Raw genomic sequence first — 26750 nt, forward strand, 5'->3', positions numbered from 1 at the left:
AAGAGGGAACAATAATAAGGGAAGAAAGTACAGGGGGGGATGTCAGAGATAGGGGTTTGTTTGTGCACAGAGAACACGGGGTGCATGGAATGCACTGCCAGGGCTGGTGAGAGGCAGGTACATTAGGAGCATTTAAGAACCTCAAATAGGCACATGGATGATAGAAAAATGGAGGGTTATGTGGGAGGGAAGGGGCAGACTGATCTTGGAGCAGGTTAAAAGGAACACAATACATCATGGCTGAAAGGCCTGTACTGTTCTACATTCCATCTTCAAACTCTGTAGCAACTGGCCGCAGGAAGCAAGAGCCGACAGAGGTACGGAGACGAGCGCGAGGAGTGAGCGTGCGCAGTGCCTACCTCCGCCCGGATCTGCCGCATAGAGTCCCGCTCCCTCAGCGTGGCCGTGTGCGGCACCTTGTTCACCGTGTCGAAGTCAATGGTTATGCCAAAGGCCACGCCGATCTCGTCCGTCCGGGCGTAGCGCCTCCCGATGGAGCCCGATGAGTCATCTACCTTATGGGATACTCCGTGCCGGGTCAGTGCCTCCGCTGGAGAGATTGTAGACAGCACCGTTAGCAGAGGGCTCGGCCCCACACCCACCTCCCCATCTCCACCTACAAATACACGTCAAACACCCACCTCCCCATCTCCACCTACAAATACACGTCAAACACCCACCTCCCCATCTCCACCTACAAATACACGTCAAACACCCACCTCTCCATCTCCACCTACAAATACAGGTCAAACACCCACCTCCCCATCTCCACCTACAAATACACGTCAAACACCCACCTCCCCATCTCCACCTACAAATACACGTCAAACACCCACCTCCCCATCTCCACCTACAAATACACGTCAAACACCCACCTCCCCATCTCCACCTACAAATACACGTCAAACACCCACCTCCCCATCTCCACCTACAAACACACGTCAAACACCCGCTTTCCCTCTCCCGCCACTTCACACTGTCTTGATTCTGGGGGTGGAAGAAGACAAACGTGGCCAGGAAACTGCACAAAGATGCAGCTGTTGGAAGGCTCCTGCCGACACTGACTGCATCTTGGTTACTGGTTACTCACCCAGCTCCTTCACAAACGGAGCAAACTCCTGGTTTTGACTGAGTGGGAGCACAGAACATTTGTAGGGAGCCACAGTCGCTGGGAAACTGAAGTACTGTGGAGGGAAACAGAAGGAACAAAGAGGAGAGTTTATACGTTACAGGCAGTAGCATTAACTGCAGGTCAACCCAAGACGTCCCACCCCAGCCCTCGTCCAATTCACCTCTCAATCTGAAATACAGGATAAAAATCATTCCAGAAATGAAAGGATTAGTGCTTTAGGGCTGTCCTCACCGGAGTTTGGAATGAGGGGGATCTCATCTGATTATTGATAGGCCTAGATAGAGTAGACATGGAGAGGATGTTTCTGGTAGTGGGGGAGTCTGGGATAAAAGGGCACAGCCTCCAAATAGAGATATCAGAATCAGGTTTAATACTTTTGGCACATGTTGTGAAATTTTGTTAACTTTGTGGCAGCAGTACACTGCAATACATGATAAATAGAATAAAAATTGAAACACAGCCAGTATATTAAATGGTAACAAAACAGAAATTTTAAAAAAGTAGTGATCTCACGTTCAGGGGTTCAATGTCCCTTTAGAAACTGGATGGCAGAGGGGAAGAAGCTGTTCCTGAATTCTGAGGCACTGCTCATTGAAGATGTCCTGGATACTACCCATGATGGAGCTGACTAACCTGACAACTCCCTGCAGCTTGCTACGATCCTGTGCAGTAGCCCCCCTCCCCCCCCCCTCCCCATACCACACAGCGACGCAGCCAGTCAGAATGCTCTCCACGGTACATCTGTAGAAGTTTGAGTGTTTTAGGTGACAAACCAAACGTCAAGCTCCTGATGAACTATAGCCGCTGTTTTGCCTTCTTTATAGCTGCGTCAGTATGTTGGGACCAGGTTAGATCCTCAGAGATCTTGACACCCAGGAACCTGAAACTGCTCACTCTCTCCACTTCTGATCCTTCTGAGAATTGGTTTGTAATTCCCTCATCTTATCCTTCATGAAGTTCACAATCAGCTCTCTGGTCTTACTGACGTTGAGTACAAGGTTGTCATTCCGACACCTCTCAACTAGCTGGTCTATCTCACTCCTGTATGCCCTCTCATCTCCATCTGAGATCCTGCCAACAATGGCTGCATCATTGGCAAATTGAAAGATGGTACTTGAGCTGTGCTTAGCCACACAGTCATGGGTGTAGAGAGTGTAGAACAGTGGGCTAAACACACCTGAGGTGTGCCAGGGTTAACTGCCAGCGAGGTGGAGATGTTATCACCAATCCACAGACTGTGGTCTTCCGGTTAGGAAGTCAAGGATCCAATTGCAGAGGCCCAGGTGCCATAACTTCTCAATCAGGACTGTGGGAATGAACACTGAGCTATAGTCAATGAACAGCAACCTGACACAGGTATTTGTACTGTCCAGGTGATCCAAGGTCATATGGAGAGAAATCCATTTAGAACAGAGATAAGAAGGAATTCCTTTAGCCAGAGAGTTATGAATATGTGGAATTCAATGCCATGGACGGCTGTGGAGGCCAAGTCACTGGGTATATTTAAAGCGGAGGTTGACAGTTCTTGGGTGTTAAAGGTACGGGGAGAAGGCAGAAGGATAACGAATCAGCCAGGATTGAATGGATGAGCTGACTCGCTGGGCTATGTCTTGTGATCAAAAACAAACTGTGGGGAGTTCCGTGGGTTGAGCAGCATCTGAAGGAAAGGAATTGGTGCCGTTTTGGATCGAGCCTCTGAAGCAGGAACATTGATAATCCAAGCTCGAGGATTATTTCTTTTCATGTCCCCAAACTCTCTTCTCTGGTGGGAATTTCTGCCACCGATTCAGCCAGAGACCACTCCCCCTTCCCACAGAACACAGTGACGACTCCCCATCTCTGTCAAACACATTACTGCTCCATTCTGTTGGAAGTATTGCTGGGAGCTTGTCTTGAAGAAACGTGGCCCCAGGACAAGATCAGCACGCACCATCAGTCTACAAGCTATGACACTCAGTGCCCCGAGCTGTATGATCATGTATTGTACACAAGCTTTGTAATTATAACCATATAACAATTACAGGCTATCTTGGCCCTTCTAGTCCGTGCCGAACGCTTACTCTCACCTAATCCCACTGACCCGCACTCAGCCCATAACCCTCCATTCCGTTCCTGTCCATATACCTATCCAATTTTACTTTAAATGACAATACTGAACCTGCCTCTACCACTTCTACTGGAAGCTCATTCCACACAGCTACCACTCTCTGAGTAAAGAAATTCCCCCTCATGTTACCCTTAAACTTTTGCCCCCTAACTCTCAACTCATGTCCTCTTGCTTGAATCTCCCCTACTCTCAATGGAAAAAGCCTATCCACGTCAACTCGATCTAGCCCCCTCATTATTTTAAATACCTCTATCAAGTCCACCCTCAACCTTCTACGCTCCAAAGAATAAAGACCTAACTTGTTTTTCTGCTATTTGTGCTGTGTGTGACGGTCGGTTCTGTGTTTTGCACCTTGGCCCTGGACGAACACAATGTATGGTTGAATGACAATTGAACTTGCACCATACCCCCCCACCCGGCCTCTAACCCGCTGCCGGACAGGTCGGGTGTGATCAGCCCCGAGCTCCCTTCCCCACCCAGACCAAGGAGTGGAGGTGGCCTTACCGTTCTCTGCTCGTCACCAGCCCGGATGCTGAACGTGTGCTCGAACACTGTGTACATGATCCTCCCAATGCCAAAGGACGGCTCAATCACACTGGGAGTGATCTCCTCGACTGCAGCAACGCAAACAGAAAGCACTGTCACCGTTAGCTCGGCCGCAGAGGGCAACTGAACCTGTTAGCACGGTCGGCAGGTGGATGGATGAGAGAATTAATTTTAAAAAGCTGCAAGGTAGTGTAGAGGTTAGCGTTAGACTGTCACAGCACCAGCAATCAGGGTTCAATTGTCACTGCCGTCTGTAAGGAGTTTGTACGCGACTGGGTGCTTCAGCTTCCTCTGTCATCCCAAAGATACGTGTTAGGGTTAGTAAGTTGTGGCCACGTTATGTTGATACCAGAAGTGTGACAACATTTGCGGGCTGCCCTCAGCACACTCTCAGACTGTGTTGGTTGTTGACACAAACGATGCATTTCACTGTACGTTTCGAAGTACCACGTGATCAATAATACTAATCAATCACTCCCGTGGAGGGACCGAGGGATCCTGGGGCCCATGTCCAAAGATCCCTCAAAGCTGCCGTGCAAGTTAACAGGGTGGTTAGCTGGAGGGCTGTAAACTTCATCAAACTCTGCTTCGACCACACTTGGAGTACCATGTTCAGTTCTGCTCGCCTCCTACAGGAAGGATCTAGAAGCTTTAGGGGGTGCAGAGATTTAACAGGACGCTGCCTGGATTGTGACAGCAAGTTGAGCAAGCGAGGGCTTTTCCCTTTGGAGTGAGAGAGGGTGAGACAGAAGTGCAGATGATGGTAGGTACAGAGAGAGTCGAGAGTCAGAGTTTTCCCCTCAGGGCAGAAAAGGGTAATATAAGAGGGAATAATTTTAAGGTGATTAGAGGAAAGCACGGTGATGTCAGAGGCGAGTTTTTCTTTAAACATACATTGGCAGGTATGTGGAACACCCTGCCTGGGGTGGTGATAGAGGCAGATACATTAGGGGGATGTAAAGGACTCAGGAAGACACATGGATGATAGAACAATGGAGGGAAGGGTTAGATAGATCTAAGAGTAGGTTAAAAGGTCAGCAGTACATTGTGACACAAAAGGGCTGTGCTATACTGTTTCATGTTCTACGACATCATGACAAAGAGTCCGAAATACAGCACAGAAGCAGGCCCTTCTGCCCAGCGATTCCCTGCTGCCCATCAACACTTGGAATGGGTTTAACATTGTCATATGTACTGAGATACAGTGAAAAGCTTCTCTTGCATTCTGAACAATTCATTACACAGAGCAATGAGGTAGAACAGGATAAGACAATAGCAGAATGAAGCGTTACACTCACAGAGTGCAGTGCAGGTCAACAAGGCAGATTGTGCGGTCTAGAATCCACCATGTTGTACAAGGACCCCATTCAACCGTCTGATAACGCCACTCATTCCTCTACACTCCAGGGAATAACGACCTAACCTATTCAACCCTTCCTTATAACTCAGGTCCTCACGTCCCAGCAACATCAAACAACACAGGCTCCTTGGCAAACAATGTCACTCTTTAACCTCCTCCAAGATGAAGCAAATCCTTCCCTCACACATAGCCCTCCACTCTTCTTTCATCTTAGAATCTCTTAAGCTTTGTAAATTTTCTCTATGCACTTTCAACCTTATACCTTTCCTATCTAAATGGTACTGAGGCAGGCATACCGATAGGATTGCAACCAGCCAAGTGCAGGGAAATGAGGCTGGCTTGCAAGGGAATCAGCAGTCGGGCCGAAGGTGAGAAAGGGAAATGGTGAGGGTGGATCAGTGTGGGAGGGGTGGGGGACGGGTAGCAGAGAAGTGCCCGGGGGGGGCACGGGTGCAGACAAACCCAGCCGGGTCATTTGACACCAAATAATCGGTTTACTGATCATTACAGAATGTCTCTGATGCTCCTCTCGCCCTTCCCCTGGTCCCAACCGTGATTGCCCTCTCCCTGCCCCCTTCCCACTCTCAGTCCACTACAGACCCATATCAGAATCAGGTTTATCATCACTCACATGCCATGAAATTTGTTCTTTTGCGGCAGCAGTACAGTGCAATACATAAATTACAGTCCTGTGCAAATCTCAGGCACCCTACCTACATATATGTGCCCAAGACTTTTGCACAGTACTGTGGATGACCATAACTGCACACAATACTCCAAATCAGGCCTCACCAACACCTTGTACAACTTGAACACTATGTCCCAACTCCTGTAGTTGGTACTTGGCTTCATAAAAGGCCAAAGGGCCAAAAGCTCTTTATGACTCTATCTAGACGGTATCACATGGAATGTCGAGGACACAGTATCAGCTGAGGTAAACAGGAAGAACTGGTGGGATATAGAATCTGATCAGTGGTTTGGTGAGAAATCAGATGGGGGTGCATTATTTTCGAAATGAGAGTTCACTGACCGTGCAGAGTCTTCTGAAACCTCTTCACTCCAACCATGTTCTTCGTCAGGGTAAACTTTTTGCCTTCGGACTCAAAGGTGAACTCCCTGCAGAGAGAGGAGGACGATCAGGCTCCAAGCTGCCAAAGGAAACCCGGCTGACAACGGCAGACCAGACTCTGTGGGCCGAATGGCCTAATTCTTCCCCCAGGTGTTATGGTCTAGGGAGGACTGTTATCTTTGTTCTGATTGTTTATGGTTGCCCTCCCGTGAATGCCGTTTAACGCACCTGCCCTTGATGCCGCTGAAAGTCATTGCAACTGTGGATTCACGTAGTTGTTCACATGACAACAGGCTTGCCTTGATTCAGTAATCACCAAGAATAACGGGAGGCCTACCCCAGGCTGAACATGGAGAAGAGAACGGAAACCACTGTGGACTTCAGGAAGGTGAAGACAAACCAGCCCACTCTGTGAAGACATGGCTTCTCCGTAGAGAAAGCTAATTGTACCAAGTTCTGTGATGTGAACTCCCAGGATGACCTCACCAGGTCCCTCAATATCACCTCCCTTAACAAGGTGGCACAGCAGCACCTCCATTTCCTAAGATTGAGGCAAGCAAAGCTTCCAGGACCCCCATCTTATCTGCAATTCACAGGAGCACCACTGAGAGCGTCCTGACAAGTTATATCTCCGTCTGGTATGGGAGCCAGTGGAGCATTGGACCGTGAATTCCCTACGAGGGACTGAGAACAGCTGAGAAGATCAGTGGGGTCTCCCTACCGGCCATCGGGGACATTTATCAGGATCCCACCCATCCACCCAGCACCCTCTGACCTTCTCCCAGCGGGCAGGAGACCAGGCAGCATAAAGACAGGAACAGCCAGGACGAGAAACTGTTCCTTCCCCCAGGCCATCAGGCTCCGAGCTCCCGGCCGCAGCATATTCAAAGTGTCACTGCTTAATATGTTCCGTACCTTACAATATTTAATATAATGCTCTTTAATCTGTTATTATGTGTGACTCATCTGTAGATTTTATCCTTACCACAAGTTATTGCATGTTATGTGTGTTACGTGTATGACTGTTTTACAGCTCAGTTTGGAAAAACTTTGTCTCTATATACATTATATACATAGTTAAATGACAACAAACTTGACTTGACTATTAACCCTTCGTGCCTGTACCAACTCAAAGCGCTCTCTTATAAAGCCCACTCTAGTTGACTCTCTAAACCAGAGGTTCCTTTATTTATGCCATGGACCCCAGGCTGGAAATCCCTGCTCTGAACATATTTAGACAGAAGAGACTGCAGACACGGGGATCTGCAGCAATAAATTCTGCAGGAGGAACTCACCTGTTCAAGCCTCTAACAGACTGTTCATTACTGCAAATAGTTACCCCTTCCCCCTTTGGAAAGCTCACTCACTGCCCGCTCTGTGGTAACGGGACGATGCACAGCTTCACCACGTGGCTCGGCTGAGCAGCCTTCCTACAGCTGTACCCAGGCAAACAGCCAGGGCGACATAATTACTCAGTGATCCAGTGCCCACCAAACCAGGAAGGTTAGGCATGCTTACCCCTTCTCGTTCAGCTCCTTCTCCATCTCAGTGATGTAACATTCATCGCAAACACTCAAATACTCCATCACTATCTTGGCCTCCTTCTTGAACTCCTTGCCAATGGCACTCTTGTTGGGTTCAAACTGGACAACGTTGACAATCTTGTGTACTACAGTTAAGGGAAGGCTTGTCATCATCTCCAAAACTACTCCACCCCTTTAGCTTATGGACGGGGGCAAAAAAAACCAGAACAAGATTGATGGGGTGGGATGGGAGAGAAAAAATGTCCTCCTTCCCTTTCTCCTATGGTCCACTGTCATCTATTAGGTTTATCCTTCTATCCTTCACCTTTTCCACCCATCACCTCCCAGCGTCTCTCTTCATCCCACCTTGCCCTCACCCATCACCTCCCAGCATCTCCCTTCATCCCACCTTGCCCTCACCCATCACCTCCCAGCGTCGTCTCCCTTCATCCCACCTTGCCCTCACCCATCACCTCCCAGCATCTCCCTTCATCCCACCTTGCCCTCACCCATCACCTCCCAGCGTCGTCTCCCTTCATCCCACCTTGCCCTCACCCATCACCTCCCAGCATCTCCCTTCATCCCACCTTGCCCTCACCCATCACCTCCCAGCATCGTCTCCCTTCATCCCACCTTGCCCTCACCCATCACCTCCCAGCATCTCCCTTCATCCCACCTTGTCCTCACCCATCACCTCCCAGCGTCTCCCTTCATCCCACCTTGCCCTCACCCATCACCTCCCAGCATCGTCTCCCTTCATCCCACCTTGCCCTCACCCATCACCTCCCAGCATCTCCCTTCATCCCACCTTGTCCTCACCCATCACCTCCCAGCGTCTCCCTTCATCCCACCTTGCCCTCACCCATCACCTCCCAGCGTCGTCTCCCTTCATCCCACCTTGTCCTCACCCATCACCTCCCAGCGTCTCCCTTCATCCCACCTTGCCCTCACCCATCACCTCCCAGCATCGTCTCCCTTCATCCCACCTTGCCCTCACCCATCACCTCCCAGCGTCTCCCTTCATCCCACCTTGCCCTCACCCATCACCTCCCAGCGTCGTCTCCCTTCATCCCACCTTGCCCTCACCCATCACCTCCCAGCGTCTCCCTTCATCCCACCCTGCCCTCACCCATCACCTCCCAGCGTCTCCCTTCATCCCACCTTGCCCTCACCCATCACCTCCCAGCGTCTCCCTTCATCCCACCTTGCCCTCACCCATCATCTCCCAGCGTCTCCCTTCATCCCACCCTGCCCTCACCCATCACCTCCCAGCGTCGTCTCCCTTCATCCCACCTTGCCCTCACCCATCACCTCCCAGCGTCTCCCTTCATCCCACCTTGCCCTCACCCACCACCTCCCAGCATCTCCCTTCATCCCACCTTGCCCTCACCCAGCACGTGACAGCTCATACTTCTCCCTCCCCCACTTTCCTATTCTGACTTCTGACCCCTTCGTTCTGGTCCTGATGAAGCGTCTCGGCCCGAAACATTTCTTCCTGTAGAGGCTGCCTGATCTGCAGAGATCCTCCAGCACTGTGTGGGTTGCTCTGGATTCGCGGCATCTGCAGGATCTCGCGATACCTGCCCACGCGGGAGAGTCATGAACAGGAGGGGCCGTTATTTAACACTGAGGTACACAATGACACTTCTTAGGAATTCTGTGCCCACAAGTTCATTTGGTACATTTAAAGGTGGAGTTAGATGGGGCTCAAACAGACGAGGGGTCACCGGCTGCGGCTGGCACCTCAAGCAGAAGGAAAAGCGAACGTCAGCCTCCTCTCCACAGCGACTATACCCATCCGTGGGAGTAAACCCTGAGGGAAAATCCAAAACTGGAGTTCCTATGGCAGTCCTACGTTGACCTGTGATGCTGCTGTTGCTTTGGATTCATCAGGAGTGTGGAGGGGAGCCAGTTGCATGGGCAACAACTTGCTCTCCATATTGTACTGCCCTGACACAACACCCATGCCTGACCCCGACAACGGAGGGACTCTGATATTTGAAAGATTAAGGGATTACAGGGAACTGGCACAGAAGAGGTGTTGAGGCAAACATAGATTACCCATGAAGGGCAGGCCAGGAGTGTACTGATCAAGGGATGAACTATTGAGCAATCAGCAATTACCCCCACGTCAACTCCACTCAAGCCCACCCGGACTCCAGGCAGATAAGGATATGGGCTCCTTCAGAGGCTTCTCTGCGACCAAAGGCACCTTGGTTGCTCTGGAGTGACAAGCCAGGTCGTAGCACGACCGATCAGCGCAGCCGACTATTTCGATCCAGCCCTGCAGAGAGGGAGATGCACAACAGTGAGTTTGCAGCAGGGAGATGCACAACAGTGAGTTTGCAGCAGGGAGATGCACAACAGTGAGTTTGCAGCAGGGAGATGCACAACAGTGAGTTTGCAGCAGGGAGCAGTCACCTACACATCCAAGCAATGCAGCACCGGTGATCGTGGTTCAATCCCTGCCGCTGTCCGTAAGGAGTTTGCACGTTCTCCCCGGGTTCCCGCTGGGTGCTTCAGTTTCCTCCCACAGTCCGAGGACGTACCGACCGGTTAGAGTAGGAGGTGAACTGGTGACAAGGGTGTAAGTGGATGGGTGGGCTCATTGGACCAGAAGGGCCTGTCTGCATCTGTAAATCACAGATCATCTTGCCCCTTGCCGTGCTGCAGCTGGATGGGAAACGGGTGTTATGCTACACGTACCAATAATAAACCAATTACCAGGGGTTGGGAGTCCAGAAACCTGTTACCGCTACACTTTTTGTGTAAGGGTTCAGCTTCCCCCCCCCCCCCCCCCCCCACCCCGGCCAAAGAGAGCAAACTTACGTAGCTGGTCTTGGACTCCGCGTCCCAGCAGTCACAGGCGTAGTGGGCCATCTCGTTCTCCATGTGCTGCCGGAACCGCAGCTTGTCAGCCGACACGCCCACTTTAAGCAAGAAGAGGTAAATCCTGCCGATGAAGTAGCCCAGCACCGAGTTATCGATGATTCCCTGCAGCGGGACACCAGGTGGAATTAACTCAGACCGCCGCAGTGATGCACTTGAGAAGTTAAAGCCAGCCAGGCACGCAGCCATATATTGACACAATGAAGGCACCCCGGCGGCTATATTTCAGTAAGATTTTGAAGAGATTCGGTCAGTCACAAAGACTAGCAAATTTCTACAGATGTACAATGAACCCAGGAGACCTTTGATCAGAACTGAAAAGGGGGTGCAAAGCCAGAATGAAGATGGGAGGAGCAGGGGGAAGGGATGCAAGCTCGGTGATAGGGAAACCTCGGCGGAATGGGGAAGGGGGATGAAGAAAGAAACTGGAAGGTGAAAAAGGTAAAGGGCTGTGGAAAGAATAATCTGATAGAAGAGAGTGGACCAAGGGAGAGAGGGAAGGAAATGTACTCCCTGCCCTCCTCCCTCCACCTTATTCTGGCATCATTTTCCTTTCCAGTCCCGAGGAAGGGTCTCGGGCTGAAACATCGACTGTTTATTCATTTCCATAGATGCTGCCTGGCCTGCTGAGTTCCTCCAGCATTTTGTGTGTTGCTCTGGATTTCCAGCACCTGTAGAACTTCATGTTTATAATTTCATGACATATATCAGTGATAATAAACCTGATTCTGGAGTATTGTAGGGCAGTGATCTAGGGGAACAAATATAGAATAGGCAAACAGTTTGGTGAAGTCACTTGCCCTCAGCAGTCAGGGCAAGATTGAAAGTACTTTTTTTGTATGCATGAGTAACTGAACTGGGATGTCACAATATTTGGCAGTGGGGTACTGAGGACAGGGGGGCCACTCACAGTGGAAGGGGAAATTAACTACAGTCACTTCCCGGTGTCAGACCCACCTTCCCTGAATTGCCAACCCTACCCAGTCTGGGCCAGTCACAACAAGAACTCAGTCAAACATCGAGACTGTCCCGCCACTCAGTCCAAGTACCGCCGATCTGTAACAAGAGCCTCAGACGGCGCTCTGAGATCTACATCAGAGACAGACTCCTATATTCTCCAGTAACATGGCTGGACTCAACTTCACCTCCACCTGAAGAATCTCAATTCTGTTAACTACGGAAGTGTGAAGGGGCAAGAGAGAGAGGGGGCAGCTTGTGGTGGGGTTGGAGAGGAGGGGGTCAAGGGTGGGGGGGTGGAGAGAGCAGGGAAGAGTGGGGGTTGAAGGGGAGGGAGAGAGAGGTTATGACACGGCCTGAAGGGAGTTAAAGTAATCACAGATAGTAAGGCCACTGCACTCATGATCTTCCGACACTGCTGTGTAATTAAACTGATAAGCAGGGATACTGAAACACAAGCAGGAGTGTGGCTCACCTGCTCCACTGCATCGCCGAGTCGCATCTTTCGCGCTGACTGCCCGCTGGTCTGGGCTTGGCTAGAGTACAGCATGATCTCGAGATCAGCCACACTGGAGAACTTGGGGTGATTCTTCTCACTGGGATCCACAAAGTGCTCGATCTCTGCCATGGTGAACTCCCTGGATAGCCAGACAGAGGTTAGAATGCTATTTATGATGTGCCCAAACCACAGCCTTAGTGATTCCATACACCTCAGATTCAGAAACATACCTAGAAACACATCGTTTTCATTAAAAGACCAACAAGCAACACGAGGAGGTGGTGCGTGGAGGCAGGAGAGGCTATGGTAGATCCACTAATCACAGAAACAATTAATTGTGAACACATAGGGCATCACCTTACTTCCTCAAGCAGCCAAAGAAATTGCCCCCCAGTGATGCCACCAATTTGTGTCAATCTACTGCAGAAAAACATCCTGTCTAGATGCACCACAGCTTGGTACAGAAACTGCAAGAAACTACAGAGAGTTGTGGACACAGCTCAACACATCACGGAAACCAGCTTCCCCTCTGTCTTTATTTCTCGCTGCCTCAGCATAATGAAGGAGCCCTCCTCCCCCCTCCCATCAGGCAGGAAAGTCTGAAAGCTCAAAGACAACTTCTACCCTGGAACCGTCACCAATACAATAAGATGAACTCTTGACCTTACAACCTACCTCACTATGGCCTTGTACTGCACTTTCTCTGTAACTGTGACACTCTATTCATTATTGATTTTCCCCTGTGCTGCCTCAGTGAACTGTTGTGATGAAATTATCTGTACGGGCGGTGTGTAAAACTGTACCATGTGACAAGAAAACCAGACAGACATCATCAGCAAGTTGTCACGATTCTCCTCACCTGACCCGGATGAGACCTGATCGCGGGGAGATCTCATTCCGGAATGAATTTCCAATCTGGGCGGCAGCAAACGGGAGTTTCCCCTGATTGAATTCTAACAACCGTTTGAAGTTCAGGAAGATCCCTTGAGCTGTCTCAGGCCGGAGGTAGCTGGAAGTACAAATGGAAGCAGTGGGTTAAGATGAGCTCCACACATCAGCACTGACGAACACCTTCAATGGCAGATGGAAACCCTCCACGGTGTTATAGAGAACAGAAACAGGCCATTTGGCCCAACTCCTCCATGCTGACCAGATTTGGACATTAATATTCACTGCAACCTCCTGAGAGTCAGGGTCACACACGCCCTTCAGCCTGTTGACTGTCAAACACCCAGTCATTCCAATCACTTTCACCGACTCTTGGTTCCTAGGCTTCTTCACCTTACCTTGGAGAAGTTACAGATTCCAATCAAGCTCATTTAAAAATTCCTCCTCAATTCTCTCCCAACCCCCCACCCTCTGGTTTTCGACACCATTGTAATGGAGAAGAGCTCCTTAGTACCTACCCTACATCTCAATTTTAAATGTTGCTTCTTTCCCCGTCTCCTCCACTTCAGGAAAACCAAGCCCAGATTATCCTCATAACTAAAACACTTCATCGCGGTGAATCTCCGCTGCAGTCTACCTTCCTATGGAGTAAAGGCCAGAACTGCCCACATTGCTCTAGTTTTCCCCAGCAGTGCTCACTGGGTAATACCTCACCCTGGCATGTTGCCTCCTGGCCCAATGGATGTCTGGAACATCAGATTGAAGGAGATCGGAGGAGACAAGTCGTTCCCGGTTACTGGAGACTTGACGTTGTAATTCACAAACAGATCCGCTAACTCCTGCTGACTGTAATTGTCCATCTGTAAAGACAAAATACAAGTATACCATTTTTCTGCAATAAGTCGCTGGCCTTTGACTGTTTAAGTCACATACACTGAGGCATTCCCATAATCTTCACCTTCAGTCACCTCGGCCTATTCCCTCCCCAACATCTACACGAAATACTCCCTCAAGAAAGAAACATTTATCAAAGACTCCCGCCATGCCATCTTAGAGAGAGGGAACATTAGCCTAATTTGTAACGTGTACACTGGAACAGTGAGATGCTTCATTTTGTATCAGTGAGGATGGCCCCCAATGTCATGCCCAGAATTCATTAACCTAAACCGTACACTTTCGAAGTGCGAGGAAACTGGAGATCCTGGAAGAAATATGCACAGTCACGGGGAGAGCTTACAAACTCGCCACAGACATCAGTGGGAATAGCAACCCGAACACTGACCCACCGTAAAACTTCCATCAGGCACGAGGTACAGAAGCCTGAAGTGTCTCACAACAGGTTCAGGAACAGCCACTTCCCTTCAAACCGTTTGCTTCTTGAACCAATCTGCACAAACCTAAACAATTTTAAACAAGGGGCTCCCAAGCTTTTTTAATGCCATGGACCAAACTGTTTGGGAACTCCTGTTTTAAACTCCTCCACCACTTCCACTGGGAGACCACATCAAAAACACACCACCCTCTGCATGACACAGTCGCTCTTCAGGAGCCATTTAGAACCTTTCCCTCTTATCTTAACTCCAGTACCAGGAGAAAAGGGTCATTTTTAAAAAAAAAAAAAGATATTTGGAATAGTAGGGGAATTAAGGGTTGTGGGGAAAAGGTGGAGAGGTGGAGATGAGTCCATGGCCAGATCAGCCATGACCTTACTGAATCGCGGAGCAGGCTCGATGACCCAGATGGCCAATTCCTGCTCCTATTTTATATTCTTATGACCTTATAAACCTTGTAATATCAGTTCTCAGCTTCCTGTTCTCCTCAGAAAACATTTCCAGCGTATCCAGTCTCTCCTTCTAATCCAAGCCTCCCAGTCCTCGTGACATTCTCATTTGTGGCCTTACTAACTTCCTGTACACGATTCCCCAAGTGAGCCATTTCAAGGGTAGGGAGACAAGGGAGGCTTAATATGTCAATAAGATTGAAAGAATTCAGAAAAAAATTTATAAGAATGTGGCAGGGACTGGAGGACCCAAGTTATAGGGAAAAGGTTGAATAGGTTAGCACTTAATTCCCTGGAGCACAGGAGAATGAGACATTTGATAGAGGTATACAAAACTGAGGGGTAGAGAAAAGGGGTAAATGTAAGCAGGAGTGTTGCTCGGAGATGGGTGAGACCAAAGGTCATGGGTTAAGAGTGAAAGGTGAAATGTTTAAGGGGAACCCCAGGGGAAACTTCATCACTCAGGCTGGTGGGAGTGTGAAGCAAGCTGCCAGTGGATGTTCAATTTCAACATTTAAGAGAAATTGTGATAGGTGCATGGATGGAAAGAGTATGAAGGGCTAAGGTCTGGATGCAAGTCGATGGGACTACTCCAGTACAAAATAGATGGGCTGAAGGGTCTGTTGCTGTGCTGTAGTGTTCCATGACTAAACAAGAGGTCCATGGGACCGTTCCAAAATCCATGTTCTCACAATAGGTTTTAACTTGTTTGGCCAACAGATCAGTGAAGATGTGATAATTTACACATTGGGTTATCTTGTAATGGACATCACTCAATTACAATGTAATGTAATGGATAACATTGGGTTATCTTGTAATGGACATCACTCAATTACAATGTAATGTAATGGATAACGTTGGGTTATCTTGTAATGGACATCACTCAATGAACTGGGGGGGGGGCGTCAATAAGCCAAGGACAGATTGGAAGCTACAAGCAAAGGGAAGGCAATTACAAACAAGAAAAAATCTGCAGATGCCGAAAATCCAAGCCACACACACACACACACAAAATGCTGGAAGAGCTCAGCAGACCAGGCAGCATCTAGGAAAAGAGTACAGTCGACGTTTCAGGTCGAGACGCTTTGACAGGACTGGAGAAAAAAGTAAAGGGATGGAGCTCTTTACCTGGGTGATGACGCCCTCCATCTCTGCCTTCCTATCCACTGAGCATTTCTTATCCGACATCAATTTCTGCAAATGAGCTGCAATAACAGAAGACAAACGTGGGACCACCATCTCGTCCAGGCAACGCCACACCCTCCCTGCAGTTTAGCCCCGGCACAAAAGCTCTGGCTTGATCTGCCAGAACACTCCAGCCAACGAGCCCACCACGGGATCTGATGAAGAGGCCAGCACCTGAAAAATTAACTGTTTCTCCTCCCACAGATGCTGAGTGCTGAGGCAGGTGGACAGGCAGGAAGTGCTGAGGATGCAAGAATCGGCAGAGGACTTGGACAGATTAGCAGAATGGGCAAAAGAAGTGGTAGATGGAATACTGTTGGGAAGGGTATAGTCATTCATCTTGGTAGAAGGAATAAAGGGGTAGACCATTTTCTAAACAGGGAATGAACTCAGAAACCAGATGTGCTTGGGAACCCTCATGCAGGATTCCCTAAACATTAATTACCAGGCTGAGTAAATGGAAAGGAAGACAAAGTTACCATTAATTTCCAGAGAGCTAGAGTATAAAAGTAAGGATGTAATGTTGAGACTTTATAAAGCATTAGTGTATTATGTCCCTTTCCAACGAGGATGCGCTGGCGTTAGAGGGTCCAGAGGGAGTTCACAAAAATGATCCTAGGAATGAAAGGGCTAATGAATGAGGAGCATTTGATGGTTCTGGGCCTGTACTCGCTGGAGATAAGAATGAGGGGCGATCTCATTGAAACTAGCTGAATATTGAAAGGCCTAGAGTGGACCTGGAGAGGATGTTTCCTATAGTGGGAGAGTCTAGGACCAGAGGGCACAGCCTCAGAATAGTGGGACGTCCATTTAGAACACAGCTGAGGGATTTTCTTTAACGAGAGGGTGGTGAATCTGGAATTCATTGAAGCAGGCAGTTATGAAAGCTAAATCATGGGTCTATCTACAGTAGAGGTTAATAGATTCTTGATTAGTAAAGGCATCAAAGGCTTCAGGGAGGAGACAGGAGAATGGGGTTGAGAGAGGAAAATAAATCAGCCTTGACCAAATGGTAGAGCTGACTCAATGGGCTGAATGGCCTATGTCATATATTCTTATGAAATAACAGACAAAAGTAAACATTGGGCCATGAGGAGTATTTGGGAGTGGTGAGGAGCTCGAGTTTTCCCAGGAAGGTTACAGGAGACATCAAACCCATTCTTAGTGGAGTGAAGATGGGAGGAAGGGTACAGAATGCAACAAGGCCAGTTGAATCAGTACAGCCCTTTGGACTGGCCTTGCTCCTCACCTCGTGCTCCAGGCATCGGGTAGGGTTTCTGTTCCACGTCTTTCTCAGGCAGAGGGTTCCATACCGCACTTGAGTGCCCACCCCACAACCCCAACTCAAGACAGCAAGCATTACCTTTGAGCAGGTGGTCGGCACGGAAGCACTCCCCGTTCTTCAGGTCCTTCACCATGTAGTCTGCAAACTTGTCCACGTGCCCAGATGTCCTGCCAACACCAATCACCAAAGCTCAGCCAGTCTCACGTCACCAAAGATCTCAAGCAAGTCCCAGACTACTAATCAATCCTGCTGCAATATTCCCCTTAAAAAATGGAGGTCCAACACCTCTCCATCAGGGGGATCTAAGCTAAGCCTGTGTGACAAACCCTGGGAACTATGGACCCATGGCTTGCTTCAAACAGTTGTTGGTTAGAGTGGACCTCTGTGGGATCTCAGCAATCCCTTAAGAGCCATACATGGAAACCGACCCCACAGCTCAACTGGTCCATTCAGACTGCTGCCCACTGAGCTAGTCCCATCTGCCATGTTTGGCCCATAACCTTTCTAGACACAAAAATACAACTGCAGATGCTGTGGATCAAAGAATACGTACACAATGCTGGAAGAAATCAGCAGGTCAGGCAGCATCCGTGAGAAAAGAGTAGCCGACGTTTCGGGCCGAGACCCTTCATCAGGAATTCCTGCTGAGTTCTTCCAGCGTTGTGTACGTAACCTTTTTAGACATTTACCTAGATGGCTTATCTAAATGTTGCTAAACAAGTTGCATGCCATCTTGGACAATGACTCCCATCCACTCCATAATGTACTGGTTAGGCACAGGAGTACATTCAGCCAGAGACTCATTCCACCGAGATGTAACACTGAGCGTCATAGGAAGTCATTCCTGCCTGTGGCCATCAAACTTTACAACTCCTCCCTCTAAGTGTCAGACACCCTGAGCCAATAGGCTGGTCCTGGACTTATTTCCACTTGGCATGATTAACATTATTATTTAATTATTTATGGTTTTATTTTGCTATATTTCTACACTATTCTCGGTTGGTGCGGCAGTAACGAAACTTGGGATCAATAAAGTATGTCTGTCTGTCTGTAATGTACCCAACACAGCCACATTGTAGTGTACTGTGGAGAACATTCTGACTGGTTGTATCACTGTCTGGTATGTAGTCACCAACGTACAGGATTAGGAAAAGTGGCAGACGGCTATAAAACCAGCCAGCTCCATCATGGGCACCAGTGTCCCCATCTTTGAGGGCATCATCAAATGGGGATGCCTCATGAAGGTGGCATTTGTCACGATGTAGACCCTCACCAACCAGGACTTGCCCTCTTCTCATTACTACTGTCAGGGAGGAGCATAGGAGCCTGAAGAAACACACTTAACAGCTTAGGAATAGCATCTTCCCCTCCACCATCAGATTTCTGAATGGCCTATGAACACTACATCACTACCTTGCTCTTCTTGAATCAATTTTTAATATATTTCTTATTGTAATTTATAGCTAAAAAAGTATTGCGCTGTACTACTGCCGCAAGGTAATAAATTTCACAACATATTTTAGTGATAATAAACCTGATTCTGACTGACTGAAAGGCGGCCCCAGACTTCTCAACAGCTTTATCCCCTCTGCCCCACCAACTCCCGCCATAATCAGAATCACGTACGCCGTGGCAGCAGTACAGTGCAATACATAAAGCATTACTATAAATTACAGTAAGAATTGTGCGTGTGGGTCTTCTGCTCTCTGATGGTAAAAATGAAGCTTCCCATATAGAAATGAACGCAAGTCAATTGTAGCCTGACAGTTTATTTAGTTGTGCCCCATCCTCCTTAGCCTTTCATTGTGTCCCAGCTAATGGCTGCAACTATCCCCTATGTTGTCTTAATCACCTCACCAGCAGTGTTGTTACCTTCAGGGATCTTTGGACACATGCACCTAGGCTCCTTTGCCCTCAGTACTTTATTTTTTATTGAGCAATACAGTGCAGAGTAGGCCCTACTGGCCCTTCGAGCCACACCACCCCAGCATCCCCACAACCTCGATCAGTCCTAACCTAATCACAGGACAGTTTACAATGACCAATTAACCTACCAACCGGACTGTGGGAGGAAGCTGGAGAACCCAGGGAGAAGCTACGATTCCTTGGGGGAAGACAGAGTACTCACAGAATGGGGACCAGAACTGAACTGTCAAAGCCCTGAGCTACAACAGCAGCACGCTAACCGCTACACTAGCTTGGCACCCTTGGGTCACCTTGCAAGTGCATTTACATCCGCTGGCATGCCTTGGGTGGCGGGGTCCTTCACGTTGGATAGACACCACCTTCTGAAGGCAGAGCCTTTTGAAGATGTTGATGGTGGTGATGCTAGTGCCCATGATGGAGCTGGCTGAGTCTATAATCGTCTGTAGCTTTTCTGATCCTGTGCAGTGGTCCCTCCATACCAGATGGCGATACAACCAGTTAGAATGCTCTTCACTGTACATTTGTTTAAAAAGATTGCCGGAATTCCTTTAGTTTCGTCCCATCTGAAAGGCGGCACAGCCACAACACCAGAGCTTACTTGAGGACCGGTTCCGGAGTCAGCATGGTGCAGTCGATCTCCAGGATCTGCTCCTCCTGGATGAAGTGTTGCCGCCAGATCTGCAGGGTGTTGTTCTTCAGGGCACAGCCAACAGGACCAAAGTCGTACAGACCACTCACCCCTGGCCAAGGCAGAGTTGTACACCAGTTACATAATGCACTCGCCGCAGAGCCCCCTCTCCCACCCCATGACTCACGGGGCCTTTCCTGTGGGTTCAATAGGATGTCTCTGCCATTCTGTAAATGGGATGCATTGTCTCCACAAAGACATAACAGGCACAATGAGGAGTTTCTTTAGTCAGAGTGGAGTTCATTGTTATAGACAAAGACACCCACTCTCTTCTATATAATATGCTAGAAGCACAGTATATATTAGGTATATATTTTATTTGCACAACGGTTGTTTGTCTAGGTATCATTTTTCATAAATTCTTTTGTATTTCCTTATTTTCCTGTGAATGCCTACAAGAAAATTAATATGATGACATATGTACTTTGATAATACATTTCCTTTAATTGTTAAGTGGAGGTTGATAGGCACTTAATTACCCTAGAGGATGGGGGGGGGGGAATGCAGGAGAATGAGGCTGCAAAGGAAATATTACAGCCATGATGGAATGGTGGAGCAGATGTGATGAGCCAAATGGCCTAATTCTGCTCCATTATCTTAAATGGAACTCCAGCTCTTATTGTGAAATGCGTGCAGGTGCTGGAATCTGGATTGAAAAACAGACTGGAGTATATCAGTGTATCAAGCCACAGAGGTTTGAGGTGGGGGGACTGCACAGCCAACACTTACTGCCCGTTACCCCACTGGCATCCAGTTCTGGTAGTGTTTGGAGCTTCCTCTCAGGTGTCAGTACTGTCAGCCATACCAATCCCAGGTGGAGACTCAGGAATACTCACACCCAGACGTAGATCATTGCGGTTTCTGTAACAGTATTCGGGGTTGTTAGCGCTGAGCCGAAGCTAGAGGGTGGGTGGACTACTCTTTATATGGCCTTTTGACCTGCTTGGCATGGATGACCCTACCCAGAGCCGGGTCATTGAGGTACACAAGCCTCCAAACCTTGGCAAGGTTGGGGCCCTCTCGGAGGAAAGCCAACGTTTTAAGTCAAAACCTTCTGTATCGTCTGCCTATTTTTCTCGACATAGGCATCCTGACCTGCCGAGTTTCTCCACACCATCATAGGCCGAAGGGCCTGCGCTGTTCTGTAAAACCAAACCAGTCTAGTACTGCCCTGCGGAAAGTAAACACCAGTCCTGACACAAACATTTAACACACAGGACAGTCTGGGAGAAACAAAACAGTCAGCAAGACAGGAGGCGGATCTGAGAAACAAACGCCTACAAACATTATGACCTGCAGCCTGAAAGCCCAATGGAAGATCTGAGCTGGAGAGTGGTACATTCTCCCGCCCTGTTATTAAGCTCTCAATTGGGGAGGTGGTACACAGACGTACAGTATCACACTGGACACAGTACCCAAGGGCAGGTCTACCGTACAAGTGTGGACCTTCCTGCCCAACAATAAGTCATGGCATGAATGCCTACTTCCCCAAACAAGCCCAAAGTTCTCCTACCTCCATAGATGGAAAAAGCCTGATCGTAGAAGAACCGTCTCTTCAGCGTGTCCTCCATTTTCACCCGGTCAACAATGTCATCCTTGGGCTGCAGAGACAGCTCCTGTGCAGACAGGGAGACAACAGGCACCGGCTCAGAACATTAGCAGCATTTCCATTACAACTGGTCAAACACACGGGCCTCAGCACTACCCCATCTTAGCAGCAGTGAGATCTACATAACAGACACTGAGAGGCTGCTTTATTAGGTCCACCTGCTCATTAATGCAGCCACTCAACACACAAAAGCATGCCGACATTCAGACCAAACATCAGAACGGGGAAGATCCAAGTGATTTTGACTGTGGAATGATCGTTGGTGCCAGACAGGGTGGTTTGAGTATCTCACAAACTGCTGATCTCCTGGATTTTCATGCACATTAAGAAATCTTATATTATTTCATGCTTGTTATGAATTGCTATCTTATATCTGTATTTGCACAGTTTGTTTGCAGTTACTATTCCACAGATTTGCTAAGTATGCCCACAGAAAAAGAATCTCAGGGTTGTGAATGGTGATATGCATGCACTCATAATAAATTTTACTTTGAACTGCAGAGGATCGGAAAAAGTTGTAGGAAGTTAGGAGCTACATCCTGGGCACTGACCTCCCCACCAGCATCCAGGACACCTTCAAAAGGTGACGGCTCAAAAAGGCTGCATCAGTCATTAAGGACCCTATCACCTAGGATACGCCTACTCATAGCTACCAATAAGGAGGTGGTACAGGAGCCTGAAGACACACACACAACGGACAGGAACAATACCAGATTTCTAAATGGACAATGAACCGTGAAAGCTTCCTCAGATTTAACCCCCTATTTTCTACACTACTCATTTAACATTCTTTTTATGTACAATACCTAGAAAAAGTATTCACCACCCACCCCCCAGAAGCTTTCAGGTTTCATTGTTTTACAACATTGAATCACAGTGAATTTAATTTGGCTTTCTTTGACACTGATCAACAGAAAAAGACTCTTTGTGTCAAAGTGAAAACAGATCTCTACAAAGTCATCTAAAATAATTACAAATATAAAACACACAATAATTGATTGCATAAGTATACACTCCATTTAATACGACACACCAAATCATCACTGTTGCAGCCAGCTGGTTTTAGGAGTTTGATAATTAGTTAGGGTGTCCTAGCTATATCTAAACCCACGCAGTCAAGGTGCTTCAAGTAACGATACACCTGTATCTGGAAGGTCCAACTGCTGGTGAGTCAGTATTCCGGCAAAAACTACTCCATGAAGACAAACAAACACTCCAAGCAACTCTAAGAAAAGGTTATTGAAAAGCGCAAATCAGGAGATGGATACAAGAAAATTTCCAAGTCACTGAATATCCCCCGGAGTACAGTTAAGTCAAACGAGAAATGGAGAAAATATGACACAGTTGCAAATGTGCCTAGAACAGGCCGTCCTCAAAAACTGAGTGACCATGTAAGAAGGGAACTAGTGAGGAAGGCCACTGAGAGACTTATGACAACTCCGGAGTTACAAGCTTCAGTAGCTGAGATGGGAGAGACTGCACATACAACAACTGTTGCCCGGGTGCTTCACCAGTCACAGCATCATGGGAGAGTGGCAAAGAGAAAGCCACTGTTGAAAAAACAACATGAAATAACTTTTCTTTCAGTTAGTCCTGACGAAGGATCTCAGCTCGAAACGTCAACAGTACTTATTCCTATAGATGCTGCCTGGCCTGCTACATTCCACCAGCATTTCATGTGTGTTGCATGAAATCTCGGCTAGAATTTGCCAGAAGGCATGTGAGAGACTCTGAAGTCAGCTGGAAGAAAGTTCTAGTGTCTGATGAAACCATAATAAAGTTTTTTTGGCCATCACAATAAATGCTATGTTTGACATAAGCCAACACCACACATCATCAAAAACACACCATCCCTACCGTGAAGCACGGTGGTGGCTGCATCACGCTGTGGGGATGCTTCACTGCAGCAGGCCCTGGAAGGCTTGTGAGAGTAGAGGGTCAAATGAATACAACAAAATATAGGGAAATCCTGGATGCAGTCTGCAAGAGACCTACGACTTGGGAGAAAATTTGTTTTGCAGCAAAACAATGGGGTCCCAAGAACAAAGCCAAAGCTGTAGAGGAATGGTTTAAAAACAAAATTAATGTCTGGGAGTGACAAGTCAGAGCCCAGACTTCAATCCAATTGAGAATTTGTGGCTGGACTTGAAAAGGGCTGTTCGCTCACGATCCCCGTGCAATCTGACAGAGCTTGAGCAGTTTTGTCCAGAAGAATAGGGAGAAATTGCAGTGCCCAGATGGGCAAAGCTAATATAGAGACCTATCCCACACAGACTCAAGGCTGTAATTGCAGCCAAAGGTGCATCTACTAAATACCAACTTGAAGGGGGTGAATACTTTTACAAATAATTATTTTGTGTTTTATATTTATAATTTAGATCATTTTGTAGAGATCAGTTTTCATTTTGATACAAAAAAAGTCTTTCCCTGTTGATCAGTGTCAAAAGAAGTCAAATTAAACCCACTGTGATTCAATGCTGTAAAACATGAAGACTTCCAGGGGTGGGGTGAATACTTTGTAATTGGTGCTGTGTATACTTATTGAAATGTAAAGTTTTTATTATATATTGCAATGCACTGCTGCTACAAAGCAATACATTTCACAGCACATGCCAGTGACATTAAACCTGATTCTGAATAGACAGGCAGAGTACAGCACAGAAACAGGCCATTCAGTCCACAGCGTTGTGCCCAACCAGCCAAAAAGCGAATCACAGAAGACCCAAACACTAATCCCTCCTACCTACACCATGTCCATACTCCTCCATCTTCCTTACCAAACATCTCTTAAAAACCTCTAATGTATTTACCTCAACCACCATCCCAGGCAGCACAGTCCAGACATCCACTACTGAGGAAAAAAAAAACCCTCATATGCCCCTTGAACCTAGCCCCTCACCTTCAATGCATGCCCTCTTGGTATCAGACAGAAACAGATACTCTGTCCTCTCAATCTTGTAAACTTCTATCAGATCTCCCCTCAGGCTCCGATGCTCCAGAGAAAACTGCCCAAGTTTATCCAGCCTCTCATGATCGCACATGTCCGTTAAACCAGGCAACATCCTGGCAACCTCTTATGCACCAAAACTTCAACATCCTTCCTATAATGGGGACAACCAGAAATACTCGCAATACTCCAGATGTAGCCTAACCAGAGTTTTATAAAGTTGCAACATAACCTCCTGACTTTTGAACTCAGTGCCTCGACTAATAAAATCAAGCATTCCATAAGTCCATCTTAACCACGTTATCGACCTATGCAGCTACTTTCAAGGAGCTATGAACTTGGATCCCAAGACCTCTCTGCTCAGTAACACCATTAAGGATCTTGCCCTTAACACTGTACTCTTTGCATTTGTCCTTCCAAGTGCAACACCCCACATTTATCTGGGTTTAACTCCACCTGCCATTACTCAGCCCCTATTTCCAACTGGTCTTTATCGTGCTGTATTCTTTGCCAGTCTTCTAGACTATCAACAACTCTGCCAATCTTGGTATCATCTGCAAACTTACTTACCCACCCATCTACATTACATCCACTTCATTTATATACATCACAAACAGAATTCCCAGCACAGATCCCTGCGGAACTCCCACTAATCACAGCCCTCCAGCTCGACAAGTCCCTTCAACCACTACCCTCTGTCTATGTGCAAGCCAGTTGTGAATCCAAACAGCTAATTCACCGCAAACTCCATGCATCTTAACCTTCTGGCTTAGCCTCCCATCGGGGACTTTGTCAAACACATTACTAAAACTCATGCAGTCAACATCCACTACCCTCATCGACCTCTCTCGATACCTTGTCAAAAAAACTCAACCGAATAGGAAAGGCTTGACCTGCGTTGCGTAAAGCCATGTAAGCTCACCCTAATTAGGCCATGGGTGTCCAAATGCTCATACATCCATTACTACACTTTTTCCGGCAAGTTCCCTACAGCTGATGCGAAACTCGCCGGCCTAGTTCCCAGAATCTTCCTTTGTTCCCTTCTTAAACAGAGGTACAACATCAGCCACTTTCCAGTCCTCCAGGACTCTGCCTGTGCTCAGAGAGGACACAAAGATACTGGTCAAGTGCCCAGCAACCTAGTCTCTTGCTTCCTTCAATAACCTGGGGCAAATCCCTTCAGGCCCTGGGGACATCCACCTTAATATTCCTTAGAAGGCCCAACACTTTCTCCTCCAAATGCACCTATGTATTTATACATTTAACACTGATCTCCTGGTCCTCCATATTCTTTTCCTTGGTAAACACTGAAGAAAAGTACTCAATAAGTACCTCACATTCTCTGCATCCAGGCAAATGTTATTTTCTTCATCCTTGAGTGGTCCCACTCTCTCCCTAGTTATCCTCTAACTCTTGATGTATGTATAGAATGCTTTGGGATTCACCTTAATCTTACCTACCAAGGACTGTTAACGGCCCTTCTTGGCTTTTCTAATTTCCTTTAGTTCTTTTCTGGCTTCTTTATACTTCTCATGTGTTTCATTTGATCCTAACTTCCAAAATTTACTTATTTTCCCTCCTTTTTGACTAAATTCATCACCTTTCTGAACATCCAAGGTTCTCTTACCTTTCCAACCTTCCATTCCCAGCTTTCCTTCTAACTGGAACATACCTTTCCCGAACTCTGTGCAATTGATATTTAAACATCCACCACACGTTTCTTAGTTTCTGCTGAATGCCTTCAGAACTTGCCCGACTCCAATTTAAAACTCTCCCACACGGACCGTACCGATCCTTAACTATAGCTATCCTGAAAGATAAGGAGTTGTGGTCACTGTTCCCCACTGGAAGGTCAGTCACCTGGCCAGGCTCATTACCCAACAGAGGTCCAGTACACATTGATTTAAGAAACTTTTTTGGATACACTTAAATACAACCCCATCAAAACCCCTTACACTAAGGAAGTGTATCCAGAGATACCGGCCACGTGACAGACACACTGCCACCTGGCTGGTCGGAGGACACACCACATGCCAATCAACATTCGGTCCCTCCCAACTAATCAATGCACACCTAAATTATTGGTCACCTTAACTGGATTATCTCACCCAGCCCCATGCTATAAAAGGTGAGACTTGTCCCTGGCTCGCTCTCTCTTACAGACCACCTCACTGGAGGTAAGTGCATTGATTTATGTTTGGGAAGGTCTATCGTTTGTCCTGGTAAGGGAGCCGCGGCTATCCAGGGTCAAGGGGGATAGCTGTCGTAGTGCTTTTCCCTTGTTCTTTGTATGTGTAACCGTACCCTGTCCCCACACCGCTTCCTGTGTATTGTAGTTGCTTGTGTTGACCCGACTTCCC

At 47.7% G+C, this 26750-nt stretch overlaps 1 protein-coding gene across 1 annotated transcript in view; it reads right to left on the reverse strand.

Moving 5' to 3' along the window:
- The window catches only part of gars1 (glycyl-tRNA synthetase 1), a 42036-nt gene that overhangs the window by 3036 nt on the left and 12250 nt on the right, over positions 1-26750 (reverse strand). The window contains exons 3-16 of the mRNA XM_073055059.1: positions 21348-21450; positions 19745-19886; positions 17299-17387; positions 15879-15955; positions 13685-13830; positions 12942-13091; positions 12059-12221; positions 10567-10731; positions 9913-10021; positions 7733-7877; positions 6176-6261; positions 3744-3853; positions 1091-1184; positions 360-550 (exon numbers count right to left, since the gene is read on the reverse strand). Coding sequence (XP_072911160.1) covers positions 360-550; positions 1091-1184; positions 3744-3853; positions 6176-6261; positions 7733-7877; positions 9913-10021; positions 10567-10731; positions 12059-12221; positions 12942-13091; positions 13685-13830; positions 15879-15955; positions 17299-17387; positions 19745-19886; positions 21348-21450 — 1770 coding nt within the window. The remainder of the gene's footprint in view (positions 1-359; positions 551-1090; positions 1185-3743; positions 3854-6175; positions 6262-7732; positions 7878-9912; positions 10022-10566; positions 10732-12058; positions 12222-12941; positions 13092-13684; positions 13831-15878; positions 15956-17298; positions 17388-19744; positions 19887-21347; positions 21451-26750) is intronic.

The sequence above is a fragment of the Hemitrygon akajei genome, chromosome 8, assembly GCF_048418815.1.
Source record: "Hemitrygon akajei chromosome 8, sHemAka1.3, whole genome shotgun sequence".
In the NCBI taxonomy this organism is placed as follows: Eukaryota; Metazoa; Chordata; class Chondrichthyes; order Myliobatiformes; family Dasyatidae; genus Hemitrygon; species Hemitrygon akajei.